This window comes from Gobius niger (assembly GCF_951799975.1).
Source record: "Gobius niger genome assembly, chromosome: 3".
Classification (NCBI taxonomy): Eukaryota; Metazoa; Chordata; class Actinopteri; order Gobiiformes; family Gobiidae; genus Gobius; species Gobius niger.
The window spans coordinates 28,185,382-28,200,747 of NC_136854.1; the positions used below are offsets into that span (position 1 = coordinate 28,185,382).

General features: G+C 40.6%; 1 protein-coding gene across 2 annotated transcripts; it reads left to right on the plus strand.

The window, feature by feature from the left end:
- The first annotated feature begins 966 nt into the window (after nucleotides 1–966).
- Nucleotides 967–14,390, plus strand: ldb1b (LIM-domain binding 1b). 2 transcript variants are annotated; one of them, XM_079553779.1, is made up of 11 exons: nucleotides 967–990; nucleotides 7,520–7,622; nucleotides 8,431–8,475; nucleotides 8,706–8,781; nucleotides 8,853–8,955; nucleotides 9,716–9,888; nucleotides 10,366–10,488; nucleotides 10,574–10,657; nucleotides 11,437–11,560; nucleotides 11,643–11,788; nucleotides 13,193–14,390. In XM_079553779.1, the coding sequence occupies exons 2-11, from the start codon at nucleotides 7,603–7,605 to the stop codon at nucleotides 13,421–13,423; spliced, it is 1,125 nt and encodes a 374-aa protein (XP_079409905.1). In that variant the 5' UTR covers nucleotides 967–990; nucleotides 7,520–7,602; the 3' UTR covers nucleotides 13,424–14,390. The 2 variants fall into 2 exon arrangements, with proteins under 2 accessions (XP_079409905.1, XP_079409906.1); XM_079553780.1 differs by lacking the exon at nucleotides 967–990 and adding an exon at nucleotides 5,015–5,383.
- Nucleotides 14,391–15,366: the final 976 nt, after the last annotated feature.

A 15,366-nucleotide genomic window follows, 5' to 3' on the forward strand; every position in this document is an offset into this window, starting at 1 on the left:
ACAGAATGCACGTGTGCACATCTATTTATGTGGTGGCCTGCAATACAGCAACAAACAAATCAATGGCATGTGAGACCCCTTAATGATGATTCCTACCTCTTTTCATAGGACATATAATGTCATTTATGTTGTTATAGTTATTGCCCGATATTGAAGTTGATACGGATTAGATTTTCCTCCACAGGTTTAATTGTAAAATGTGTCTTCTACATTTGACCATATCCTTCAATGCCTCTGGGGCAACCTGTCAGGAACCGTTAGCGCCTCCAGATCATGACCTAAGTCTGTGGTCAGGAGTGCTTAGCTGGATTTTCTTTAGCCTATTGTGCGTGTTTTGGGTTGAAAGGGGAACCCGGAGCACTTGAAGGAAAACGCACCCCGACCGAGGACGAGTGTGCTTCTCTACATAGAAAGGCTCATACTGTCTGGGAATCGAACCCGGGACCTTCTGGCTTTACTAACCTATTAGTCACCACAAAACTTTCACATATTTTTTCCGATCCGTTTATGTAAGTTGATTGTTACTTTTTTACACCACTCCACCCCACTCTGTTTACAAGCCTATGTTATTTTAAGGGGGTTATTTTACCCCCACAGAGGAGATGAAGGCTGTCCTGGGATCAGTGTCTTATTGTGCACCAAAGGGACGGTTGTTATCAGAACTCTGGCAGATATGCGTTTCCTGTTGACTAGTGAGTTGAAGTGGCACGTTGGACACATTCACACAGGCACCACAAGCGCGTGCGTGCGGTGGTGCACGTGTATCCACAGCCCATTGACTTGCACAGTCATCCACATGCACACACTGGAGGCATCCCTGCTCCCCGCCTTGTGCCCCTGAGCCCGATAGCCTGGACATGGGAGATATCACAGAGAGCGCAAGAGGCATGAAAAGACAGGCCACCACTTTGGGTGAGATCGATGTCGAGTGTGAAACTGCATTTGTGGGTGACAGAATGGCCATGTCAGAACAGCTAGAGAGTGGAGAGGGTAAGTAACTCCTGAGGACATTTTTAATATTTAAAAATCCTGTACAATGGCAAAGGGTTCTGGGTCAAGTGCCTGAAATGAAAATAAACATTTGGATCACATAATGTAGCACTTTTTTTAGGGGTTGATTATTATTATTATTATTTTTTTTTAATTTAGGGAATTGCTTGTTTTGTGATATGTATTAAAAAAAACTAAACGCCAACCTCTGAACAAAATAGATCCCATAAGAACCTTAACCCATAAGGAGCGATCACAAATCGTGCACACATGCTAAAGAACACCAAATCTTTTACACATCCACATACTGGTCTAGGACGTCCCAAAGGCAGCACTGTTGAAAGGTGCTTTAAATAAATTTGGTTTAGGCCTCTACAAGTGTGTGTATCATAAAGTAGTATAAAGAAAGTATTAACTGATGCAACTGTTGTGTCTCCCGTCATCTCACAATCATCCCGGTGCTGCAAAATCAGTGGGGGTGGTCTGAATTTATTGTTTGTGAATGGTGCATAAACGGTAATGTAACTAACCTCCCTTTGCTCCACTTTCTCATAGTCTTCTGTTGATATCTCATGCAACACATTGGTGAACTTGGCCCAGCGCCATGCCTGTCTTTAACACAGCTATTTTCTGCGTTTTTTCCCCTCCGAAGTGCCAAAAAATATACTGGTGGTGTATTTTGTCTGCTCCTGTACACGATTTGCTCTCTGGTTTAGAGGAAGCTTAGTGGAAACATCCCACTCCATACTGGAAGAGTTTATTCAGCGCTGTCTCTCCTCGCTGTAATCGCTTATTATACATGGATTTGTGGCTGTAGGTGTGATTGTGAGTTGCCTGGTGGAGTGAGGGGTAGGCAGTGCCTCGTGTGTGCCTCTGTCGGGGTGCTGCTTGGAGATAAGCTCTGGCCCCTGCCTCGAGAGCGAAACAGACAGCCACACACCGCTCTCGGGATTAACCCCGTCATGTACCATTTCAGTGGGCGAGATTTGAGACGCGCACACACCGGATTAACCCTTGTGTGTCCGCCTCTGTGCATGACTCTTGGCCCCTCTCTCGCGCAGTGACAGCATTGACTGCTCGTGTTGCCATAGCTACGGGGCCAGTGAATGTGAGATAGGCAAATCCACATAAGTCACCCACAACAGACACTCTTAAGCTACTACCTCCCCCGGGTCCGGGAGGCACAAAGATGCTGCCAAAAGACTGACAGGAGCCTCGCGAGCTGTGAAGTGCTCGTGTCGCGGCTGTCCATGGTCGAAGCGAATATACATAAACTCAAGTCCAAGCTGCTCGGGTGAGAGACAGGCCTCAGAGCAGCTTATCCTGTGCGCACGTCCGCTTCTGTCACTTCAGCTGAACCACGCTCACATACTAATTCAGCCCCAAACCCTCTACTAAGACTGAGCTCAAACAGCCCAGCCAACTGGTTGGATTTTGTGAATTCTCACCAATAATAGTTGATACTACTGTGCAATTAATACATTTTTTTGTTCAATATAGATTTTTCAAATTTTACAATGCCTTTTTATTGGCAGGTCTACAGCCAATCCTAGCAGTATTGTTTGGACTTTGGGAGATGGAATGGAAACCATGTTGTGTTTAATAGTACAATATTCATTTTGATAAGCTTTGCCTGAGGGTTGTTTTGAAATGTCTTTCGGAAATTAGCTTGATCAATATGAGGGAGAATAAAATGCATTATTCAATAATAGCAATTATGAACTCTTTGTTAGGTAGTGTAATTTTCATTATCTTCAACTTTTGCTTTCTGTCATTTTGTTTTTACTTCTGTTTAAATAGAATATCTGTGGAAATTAATAGGGTTCGTCATAAATTCTGTGTGATTCATTTCACCTGCTGAAAAAGAAAAGAACAAAAGTTAGCCCTAACCCTTGTTTAAAGAAACTGACCAGATAAATCAGTAAATCAGTACCATTCATGGCACTTACACACATTTCTAAATAGGTTACATGTTTTCTATGTCAGATAGAGTAGAATGGCGTTGACAGGTTATTGTGTGAGCTATTTATTTAGCTTTTTCTGTCCTAGATATTGAAATACAGTAGACGGCTTTGACCTAATATTTCCTTGCTCTTTTTATATCTAATCTTAGCCATATGGGTGAGTCTTCCCTGGTTGTGATCTGAATATCTGATTATAATATGGGGTGATTTAAGAAGATTTAGAGGCCTATGGGACTCTCCTTTTGGCTTAGCGCTCTGTGTGTGTGTGTGTGCGTGTGTGAGAGAGAGAGAAATTCCCAGAAGTCACGAATAGTCGACATTTGCATGGATTCATTTAAGTGTGCACATGCAAAGGCTGTAATGTGCAACTTTTTAATTTGACATAATATCCACAAAATAAGCACATATAGGTTGACCAGATGTTTCGGTTCAAGAAGGAGAGGGAGCTCACTGAAAAGCTGGGAAGAGACCGGTATAACACATTCATTGCTCTGTTTGTTTTTGTCCTTCACTAAGTAGTATGCACGTGACCCAAAAGAGCGCCTACTTTGTCTGAGTCAACCCCCTCCTCAGCATTACCACGGAGCGCCTGTCACTCACCATCAAATGCATTAGTGCACAGTACTAAACCCTGTTAAGAGGTTGAAATGTGTGGATGTTAAGCTTCTATTTCTTTAATTAGACTAATTGGGCTACTTTTGATTAATAGGTAGGCGGCAGGCCTATTACAGGTTACAGTGGACCTTACAATAAACAGAAGATCAAATGTAAATTTCGATTTAATTTAACATTGTTTTCCTGGGAATTAAATAATAGCCTATTGCTGGTTTGTAGTGGAGACCGGGGATGGCCTTCACACAGGTGAAGTTGCAACAGCATCACTATCAATAAGAACGAGGTAGGGGACTAGTGGTCATATCAGTATTTAGCTAATTCCTCTCTGATCTCACATAGCAACTTTTTGCTGATTTTATTAAGGAAAAACAAGTTTTAGGCATGAAAATGTGTGTTTTTGAGTTATGATGCAGGTAAAATTACTTGACATGTATCATATTAAGTTGTTAACTCTCAGGCAAACTGTGTTTTTATACTTCATATGTGAAATCACTTTAATACAGTCAGCTTAACATCAGCAGACCGGGGCAGGATGGTTGTAACATGTACAATGTGGTAACATTGAGGGATTGGATATAGACCTGCAAACAGACACATGGGACTTTTTGCACATTAGGATATTCTCAATGAGACCTACATGAAACAACTTAAGTGTGAGTTGTAGCACGACAAAACAATTACACATTTTATGATATTAACACATACACATCCTGGCATTTGCTCACCTAGAGTTAAACTGAGTTTGAGTGTTTGAGTTATGACCAGTCAATGAATGCCCAATGTACAAGTGTGAAATAATTTCTTAATTGGGACCACTGTTTTGGCTGCTTTTAGTTGTAACAGAGGAATCCAGTCAGCAGTGCCTGCGTTCCATATTTCAGAAATCTGGGTGCCATTTGTAACCAATAAATGTATGTATTTTGTGTTTAACAGTTTGAGAGTTTAGTTCAAAGCTGTTACAGATGCTCAGGCATTAATTGTTGCACCAATCTCTGGCACGCACCTACATTTTTGTTTTTGATTTTGTTTTAAGATATACATTTCTGTAGGTTTGTTTTGTCCTCACTTTTGACCCATTGTCCCAACTTTTTAGTTCAAATGTTCTACCTCAGTGTCGTAGAACTGGTCACTCTGATGACAAATTGAATATGAATGCTAACACTGGACTCACTGTTGTAATTTAATTTTAAAGTTTTGCTTGAGCACTTTTCAGTTTGTTTGTTTGTTTTGTTTGTGGCAACATGATTTGAGCTAATTAATCATGATCAAGAGATGCTCTTTGCAGTTGACATGTTTGAGTGTGTTGCATTAGGGCAATTCTCATCGGTGTCACTTACAGAGTAAGAGATGGGATGCTGGGAGGGGGAATAAAAAAATGCTTAGCAGACAACCTTTATGTGCAGTTGTGCATTAGTGGTGGGAGGAGAGAGCAGGGGAGAGGGCTAGCGGTGTTGGGCAGAGGAGAGAAGAGCAAATGCATTGCGGAGCGAGAGGAGGAGGAGGGCCTACAGCTATTGTTCATGTCCTCCCGTGAACAAAGGGCTCATCGGGGTCCGTATGTAAACCCACAGCAGGCTGCAGCCCACTGACAAGGCCTCATGCGGGACAAAACACAACCGAGCGACTCCCGCAATTTTGGCCTTATTCCCTCTCTATCTCGCGATTCGAGGAGATTTTATTGATCCTGTTCAAAGGGACGTGTTGTGTTGGTACGTTGCGTCCAGTGGGCCTATCCGTTTTTACGCACGGAGCGTACACTCGGTCTATCATCACGGATCTGTAAACATCAATTTTCTGATTGGACCTCTTTTCAGGTAAAGGGTCGCTTTCAAAACATGCACACCGAGGCTACATTATTTAGCCTTTATAGTTTTAAATGTACTTCGCGGTCATCTGTGTTGTTTGTTCTTTGCCCCCTTTGATGTTTTCCTGGAGTGTATTTATCGCTTCGGTGTTAGCTGCGCGGCTAGTGCAGCTTCACCAGAGCTAACAGTCTCTGCTAACACTAGCTTCGCCTCAAAGGCCTCCGAGATTGTGTCGCGCACGGATCGTTCCTGGGGTGATTTTCATTCCCTTATATGTGGGTCTAGTTACTCTGTAGGTTTACATGGTATTTTTGTATAATGTGGCTGCCTATTTGCCTCGAAATTAACTTATGTTTATTATGAAACCCGGCAAAAGCTAGCTGAAGTAGTAGCATTTTGCGCTTGCTTTCTCTAATTGCCTTTGTAAGCCCAGTTCTCTTTCGTGTAAAAGTGTCCGATCTGATAAAGCTATGCTACAGATGAATTATTTTTTCTGTATTCTTGTTATGTTTACTGAAATTCATGTTGATTTCCGTGTGTGGCTAAGTAAGTTGGCATTGGATGTAGCATCCATAAACAGAGCTGCCGTCCCTTTGCATAGTGTCCAGCATTTACTGTGGCAGATGTCCAGGATGGAGGGCTGTTGTAACTCTATGTTGTGACTTATGGTTTATTGCATAAATAATGTTGCTTATTGCTTTCATAGAAAGTAAACACCTACTTACGTGGACTATGGGAGATGTTTGTCACTACTTCATAAGTGCTTGCAGCTCAGTCTGAAGTATACAGTAATGTATGTGGTGTTTGTGCTTATGAGGGAGAGTCCCTGTGGAGGAAGTGGAAACCAGCTGATGTGATTGTGACGATCCGTCATTAACCACTAACAGGAAAAGAGAGGGGCTAATGGAGCTCTCAACAACTAATGGACACATATCTATTGATTATTTATTTATTTATCATCTCCATTTGTTTTCCTCTGTGATGCCCTGTCTCTAGCATAGCACCACTGTCACAAATAGGCTTCTAAATGGCTGTTTTCATACAAAGTGGAGCTAGGATTTCTCATGATTTGCTTCTGTGGCAGGATTTCCTGTAGTGTCTCAAACTTAGCTTTTATAGTCTTTTCAGAGGCTATAATTAGTAGAAACTGCAAAATGTCCCTGTCTGCAATGCATCTGGTCTCATTTGTCAGTTTAGTTTGATTATGTGTCAATGATGTCAGGAGGATAGATACTTCTAATGTTACACTTTATCCTGATTTACGCTTAAGTCATTTCCAGACTTTTTGAGCAGCACGGTGGCACAGTGGTTGGCACTCGTGCTTCAGAAGGTCACAAGTTTGATTCCCGGCCGGACAGGGCCTTTCTATGTGGAGTTTGTCTGCGTAGGTTTCCTCCAGGGACTCCGGTTTCCCCTCTAAAAGCATGTACAGTAGGCCAGATTGAGTGAAGGTGTGGTTGAGAGTGTGAGTGGGGGCTGTGGATGGAAATTCGTCCATGGCTACAGTCCGGCGTGGCGTGTTTACATGCATGAGTCCCATGAGTGTTCATTAACATGCACTGCCAAAAAAACACACAAAAAATCTGCTTACAAGTATGTTCTATGTCTTCTGTATCTTGTCTATTACATTGATAATCAAATTCCTGGTGACGGCAGGGGTCACGACCTAAATGTTGCTTTGGCTGGATGGCCTTCACAAATGATCTCGGCAGTTACTGTTTATGTTGTGCATGTTACATTTATAGCCGTTTGCAAACGGGGTCAGTCACAAGTTATCTCCTCGCAGTGGTATAGTCTATTTCTGAAGTGTGAAAAATGCAGGAGGGACGGAAGATCCTGTTGTTATTGTTCATTTTGGACAAGGCTTGTTTCAGTAGGTTTTGAGTTTTGTGTTGATACACCCCGATTGCGGCATTATTGGGGATGACCTGTTAATAAGTGCAGCCAACTGAAACTGGGCCAATGGCTGTGTATGCCTCACAACACACTGTAATCTGCTGTAAAGTCAATGTGAAGAGCAAACATGCTCATATTACAGCTTCTATTAACCATGATTAAGAGTAAATGAAAATTGAACACGCAGAGAAAACAGACGAGTTAATGTGTTCTAAAATAAATAATAAGGCTTCTTCTTGTCTTTTTCAGGCTGTTCCTCCAAGTCGTTCAAACTGTACTCCCCTAAGGAGCCCCCCAACGGTAGCACTTTCCCCCCCTTTCATCCCGGCACCATGCTGGACAGAGACGTGGGGTGAGTTTTGTGTCTTATCTCATTGTTTTTGTCAAATAATCAACACTGGAGTTTCGCGTGTGAATTGGTTTAGTTGGGCTTCTGCAAACCCAACTCCAAAAAAGTTGATATTTGGGTTCTCTCTAATTGTTGGATGAGTAATTGGGCCTAATATGATATTGGTTGATTCATATTGTTTGCATCAGCACAGCTGGTGTACTTTGCATTACTCCATTTAATTTTTAGAAGACATGCGCAATTTCAAAATTGCTACACACAAGTTCTGTATCGTTTTCCCTTTACTTGAATTTGGCAATAGCACTTTAACAATTCCTAGTGGTCATTAGGCCATCAACCTGTAATTTCCATAGCTCTGGCAAACCACATTGGTGCTTTTTCACCCACCGTTTGGATACCATTGCTCCACAAGAGTGTGTCTTGGGCAGCGTTAAATGCTAGTGGTGTCTTGCCAAAAAAAAAGGTGGTCAAGGTTGTTCCTTGGTGCGTACACAGTGGGCCTGTTCCTTAAAATGTGCTGCTGTTTTGGCCTGAGTGGGAGAACCATTTAATGCTTACAAAAGAATTTGATGTGACCGTGTGGCTCTCGAGGGCTGCAGAGGCTTATCCATGCCATGTTTTACAGCTTGTAGTGAGATAGTCGTTCACGGTGGGTGTTCATTGTAGAAGCGTTATTTACTGTGTCTTTGTATCATCCAATTTGTGCCACATTTGGCTTCCATCCCAGGGCTGTAAAATCAGACTAGGTCCTGAAAAGGGGCATATTAGCGCTGTAGCTAAATGTAATGATCTGTTTGGCTTGTTTCTCTAGTCCAACCCCGATGTACCCTCCCACATACCTGGAGCCAGGAATAGGGTAAGAAAACATCATTTCCCACTATCTCGAGGTGCGGCGAAAACTGCAATTAAACAAATATAGATAAGGCCCTGGGAAGCTCTCTCCTTATCTCATTTTCTATAGTCTGTTGTATTTAGTCTGCGATAGCCAGTAAAGAATTGAGCTGTAAGGCCTGTAATTGTCTGGCGTTTGTTGTCAGTTTACGCCTCTCTTTATTCACACATTATCTGTGTTTTCTGGTGATACAGGAGGCACACACCATACGGAAACCAAACGGACTACAGAATATTTGAACTTAACAAAAGGCTACAGAACTGGACAGAGGTATGCGTGCACTGCGAAAAGCAAATCCTAAAACATAAAAAAAACGTGGCTAATGGTACTGTTTATTGCAGGACTGTGATAATCTTTGGTGGGATGCGTTCACTACTGAGTTCTTTGAAGACGATGCAATGTTGACCATAACTTTTTGTCTTGAGGATGGCCCCAAACGATACAGTAAGTCCAGTATTCTTAAGACATTTTGGTACGGATGTGCAATGTTGCCAAATAATAAACACTATCCATGCCACAAAGAAGCCACAATAGAAAAAAACATAACAGACTTCCATCTGACTGAGATTAACACATACAGCCTAAAACAAAAAACATAATGTGCAAAAGTTTAGTTTGAATCATGATTTTCCATATTTGTTTTCTTGTAAGCGAAAGAGAATTAGTAAAGAAAAATTTAACCAAAGTTACAATAAAACATGAGTAAGACAAATGAAAGTAAGTCCCCAATTTCAACAGCAATACATTGTGTAAAATTTAAGTGAAAACTGCAGCTCTGCAGTTTTTGACAAATGTTTGCTGTAAAAAAAATAGTTTAGCCATGTCACTGAGTGTGTTTGTCTCTTGGAAAAAATGCTATATTCCAAGAAATGTACATTCAATGCCAGTTTGAACCCAATTCAATGCGTTTTAATGACTTTTAAGGCCTTTTTGGCATAATTGATTGAATGACATTTAAAGCTTGTTAATGCCCTGTTAACTAACCCTAATTTTAGTATTCTACAAATAAAAAAAACTTTGACAGGATGACCTAGCTTCCTGTATAACTTTTTTAACTATGTATATATTTGTTTGTTTGGGACAGTGCATGTAAATTAACATATAATGGGACTAAACAGGCCACGCTGGTTTGTAGCCTTACACACTGTATGTCAAAACTTACTGTAAGTTTATTTTATGTGCCTTGTGTTTCTTGTCTTTTCAGCAATTGGCCGGACGTTGATTCCCAGATACTTCCGGAGTATATTCGAGGGCGGTGCCACTGAACTTTATTATGTGCTAAAACATCCAAAAGAGTCCTTCCACAACAACTTTGTCTCCCTCGACTGTGATCAGTGCACCATGGTGACCCAAAACGGAAAACCAATGTTCACGCAGGTTAGTGCCATATTGATGCAGTCATTTATTTTACTTGATCAGGGTCTAAAAAAGAAGAGATGTCATGTGCCGGATTAGAGCAAAAATGCTAATTTCCACCCGCAGTACATGGACAGGTTGATGTTACACTTACAAAAGTTTATAAAGGAATAAACGTGGAAGAATTACTTCACTCACATTATAAAAAACACTTTCCACTTCAGGAATCACTCACTCAGTTTACACTGTCCATATCACATTCATTCAGTGCGTACAGGTTGGCTTTGATAATAACCACTGTCTGGTCAGGTGTGTAAATGTGCTACAGTCTGTGCATGAGATAATTTAGTTTGGAAGAGTGTTCCAAAAGCTCGCTGCTTCACAAGATAACTTATTCGTTGTTATTGCTGTTTATGATTAACATTAGAGCTACACAGTAAGAGATACATGTTTACGTACCTGTGTTACTACAGTGTCTGATTTCCTGTTGTTTTGAAGGTGTGTGTAGAAGGGCGCTTGTACCTGGAGTTCATGTTTGACGACATGATGAGGATAAAGACCTGGCACTTCAGCATCAGGCAACATCGTGAGCTCATCCCACGCAGCATACTGGCCATGCATGTGCGTACACCCACTACAAGCTGAAGAAAGCAACGTGAGAGAATGCGGTCTCGTTTTTCTAATCTGGTTTCAAATCTTTTCAAAGGCCCAGGACCCACAGATGTTGGACCAGTTGTCCAAAAATATTACAAGATGCGGCCTGTCTAACTCCACCCTAAACTACCTCCGAGTAAGTCATTATGAAGTCAATGGCGCTATTGTCTCCTGCATTAGTTTAGGGCTGGTTTTCGTGCTGGTTTTTGAAGACTTAATCATAGTCTTAGAATGCACTGTTGACATGCGATAAATTATGTCTACATTCTTTTGAAAATTATGGTACAGTGTTATTTCCTCAGTAATTGTATGTTATTAGTAAAGACCTGTCTGAAATGTAACTGCACTGAAATGGTTTCTCAATATGTCTGATGAAAGGTGTGTTCTAAACTTCAGTCAGTCAGATTTAGGTCATTATTTAAACTTCTTCATGAAAGTTTTACACATCTGTGCTCATAGGATTTGCAATTGGAGAAGCTCTTCATGGATCTTTTAGTTGTGAATCTTAATATTTTATTAACAAGCAAAATGAGTGTGGTGCTCTTTGGAAGCGGGTGGGATATTCTGTCCTGTTGTGTATTTATTCTTTTTATGTTGTCTTGTGGCTTGATGCTACGTTTCTGACTGATGATATTCAGAGGAATAGTCATTGATTTTTGTGATAGTTATACAATACGTACGTACAGTACTTTGGGCTCAGATAATCTGCAGTCATTTGGTTTGTAAACCTTGTATTTGCTTTTCCTTTTAACACCAAGAGGGTTGAACTGGATCTGATGCTCTTGTCTTACAATGGGTGTTCAAAAGTCATATTCCAGATGCTATTCTGTGCAGCCCTTTTAAACTTGCAGTTCTGTGGTGTTGTTTTTTTGCATCGATGTTTAACATTTTAACTGTTCATGTTCTCTCCTTCAGCTATGTGTTATTCTGGAGCCCATGCAGGAGCTCATGTCAAGACACAAGACGTACAGCCTCAGTCCCAGAGACTGCCTCAAGACCTGCCTCTTCCAGAAATGGCAGAGGATGGTAGCACCTCCTGGTAAGTTTTGAGCACACTAATCATTAAAATGATTTATTATTATTTATATTATATCAAAGTAACTTTTATTTTGTCTTTGTAGCTGAGCCATCGAGACAGGCCCCCAACAAACGGCGGAAGCGGAAGATGTCTGGAGGCAGCACCATCAGTGGAGGAGGAACCAATAACAACAACAACAACAAAAAGAAAAGTCCTGGCAGTGGATTCCCTCTTACCAGTCAAGTCCCAGTGAGTGCTTCAGTGCCACCTACTGGAGGCTTCATATTATTACTTTGGAGAGTAGACATTTCAAAGTTGACTCGTTTTAGAAATTATTGCAATAAAAAGCTAAACATTTACCGGAGTAAAATCCAATTTAGGAAAGTACTTTTTTGTATAGTGCCTTTCATGGCCACAAAGCGCTTAACATACAACAATTTACATTCACTCCATGGTTCATATCATTTAAATTACTTGCATTGCACCAAGTAGGGATCAAAAAGATGTCATATTTGACTGTATCACAAGGGCCACAGTAAGACAATATCCTGTCCAGAGAACTAAATAACCAGTCTTCATTTTAGACCTTACAAATCCTCTGCACTGTGTGAAGTGCTTTGGGTGACTGGGGCCATGTGAGTGCTATACAAATAAGCTTCCATTCAATTACATTAAGTTTAAAGCCTGCTAAACCTGTATTTTAAAACTCTACAAACATATAACAAACATGTGACTCTATCGTTATATTTCCGTCCTCTCCCAAATGTTCATGCTCTCTTAACACATTGAGTGTCGTGCTGTCTCCGTGATATAGCTGTAGAGTGCCAACAATCTAGACCATTTTTCATGATATTTGTAGCACCATGTATGTTGTATGTTATAGCTATGGACACATGCTATGTCTCGTTTGAAAGGGGAGACCCCTAAGCTCTCCGTAGGTGAAAACAGTTTCATTCTATATGCCTCAGTTCCTGAGAAATCCTAAGATAAATAGAGGCTTGTTTTGATCAAAATCACTCTTCTTTTTTTTTTTTTTTCTTGAAACACAGATATTGCATGTTTTACGAAACACCCTCCTTTTTGATTTAACTCCTCTTTCCTCTCAGGCACTAACGTTACGGGAAGAGGCAAATGCCTAAATATCTCAGTTTCAAGTCAATTTTCAACGACAACATTGTTGACACGTTTTGAAACACCGCGTGTTGCCGCAGATCGATTGATTGTAACCATTTAAAAAAAAAAAAAAAATCTCAATTGTAAGAAGTGTCAGGTTTACAGCTGTTAGCTGCGCAACACCTAAAAAAAAAGGAAAAAACACAATAGTATATATGAAATGTCCAGATCGTGACTTTTCACAAGGTTTTGATCGTCATTTATTTCAGTTTTGTTCATCACAGAGCTACCAAAATCACACATAAGGTGTATTAGAGTGTCTAGTTTTGTAATAAAAAAACGCCAAAACAAGTGTTCACATTTTTGGCACTCAATGTATTAAGATGTTTAAAATGTTCCCTGTGAGTTGAATCAAAAATCATAAATTGCATATTATCACAATCCCAGTAGAATGCAGAAAAAATAGATTTAGATATCTATCCAAGTGGCTGTGTCTTTTGTCCCTCTTGTGTTGACGGACCCTTGTTTCTGCCTCTGCAGGATGTCATGGTGGTCGGGGAGCCCACGCTGATGGGAGGAGAGTTTGGAGACGAAGACGAGCGTCTCATCACGCGGCTGGAGAACACACAGTTCGATGCTGCCAACGGCATCGACGACGAGGACAGCTTCAACAACTCCCCGGCCCTGGGCTCCAACTCGCCCTGGAACAACAAGCCCCCTTCCAGCCAGGAGAGCAAGAGCGACAACCCCACCTCACAGGCATCACAGTAGAGTCCCGCGCAGAACCTCAAGACACGCCCCCTGTCTGCCGTCCCTCTGCACCTCAGCCAACATCACCAACCCAGACATCATACAGCAGACACAAGCCAATTTCAGAGCTCAAATAGGGCGTGGAAGTTGTGGAAGAATCTGTCTAAAAAACCTTCTATCGCGTCTCGACTGATCCTAAATGTTGAGGTTTCAAGTTCAGGGAGAGTTGTAGTAGAGGGTGGGGTGCAGCAGGGGGCGACAGTGCGAGTTTCCTAAGGTGCAGAGTTGGTTAGGGACAACCCGTGCACCGGTCTGAACCTGGCTCTTGGTTCTGGTCTTTCTTGAGGCCCAAGCCGCTTGTGACGGGTGTTCTTAAAGTGTATATGCGAGCGTGAATGTGCGAGCGAGTGGAGTAATAAGTCTGCATGAGCATATTTGTGGCTTTGCTGAAAAGAGACCAGGATGAAGAACCAGTCTGTCATAACATTAAATCTCACACATGAATCAAAACGCCGAGGTGTGGCACTGGGGAAACAAATACAATAATGAAGGACGTACCTAGTGTCGGAGCCATCTCTGTCGTAGACTAAAGGCAGAGCGCGCACACACACACGCACACACACACAGTAACACATTTTAAGAGTTTTTATACAGTATATATTTCCCTAGAATGTTTTTTAATTTGTATTAAACGCCTTCATTTCAATTGTTAACTTTTTTATTTTCTACCAATACTGAAAAGCTACAGACCAAGGAGCAACACAGGACTTTTATCCCTCCCCCTCTAAAGTATATTGTTTTTATCTTTTATGTTTATAAAAGAGAAATAATTTAGTGTGGATGTTTTTATTTTGTCTTTTTTCTTTTTTTTTGTTCCTTTTTCAGAGATTTGAATTTTTGTGTATTTGTGCTTGTATATTTAAGGTAGTAGCAAAGTTCTGTCTGACTGTAATAAAAATGTATTCTTACTTAGATTTACCTAAAGCCATCCTGATCTAATGTAAAGAAAACAAAAATTAGTGAAAGCAGATAAAACACTCATGATCCCATTCCTTATGTCCCCCTCTGCTCTTACCTCTCCCTCTTTTCTAAAACTTGTGTAAATTAAATTGCAAAAACCCCGGGGGGTACAATGGCACCATGAGGAAATAATTTTACTGTTTTATTTTTATTTATTTGGAGAGACTCTTATGTGCTTCATGTCACCAGTTTTGTGTACTTCAGCTTTCGACTTGATGTCAAAGTGAATGTGTTCGCTGCATTTGTTCCTACATCAGTAAATTTCAATAGTTTGACACTGGCTTTTTAATCGTTTTGTCTAAATTGTCTTCCTTTTGTCTTTTTTCATAACCATAGAGCATCATTCTCTTCTAAAACCAGCTCAACATTAAGTTCATAAGTTAAATTCGGCATATTTGGTAGCAATGCTGAAACTTGTAATAAAGGAGTTCTGTTTTGTACATTTCCATTTTACTACAGTTGACGCCAACTTTTGGTTGTTTTAAATGGTGACTTGTACCTTCTCAAACCCTGTAGAAAAATCATTGTTTGATATATATTTTTGATTTGGTTAGTTTCTGCCCTTGATAATTAATGTATGGTACCAATAAAAGATACATTTTCACTTTACGCTGTCGAGTAAGAGTTGTCAATGTCAAATTCATATCAATTTCTTTTTTTTTTTTTAATTGACTGGTCAGCAATGGTGGAAGAAGCACTCAATAATCTTAAGATACAGGACTAAAAATGCAGATACAGGACCAAAAATGTACTAAAGTAAAAGTATCTAGAGAGAGGTCACTTTGAAAATAAAATACTTTTGCTTTTAACCCAATTTAAAAATGTAGTGGAGTACAGATACAGGCTCTAACATGTAGGGAAGTTAAAGTAAAAAGTACTCATAAAATTAAAAGTACCTATAATTTATACTTTTTACTTGTACTTTTTACTTTGTTACTTTCCAC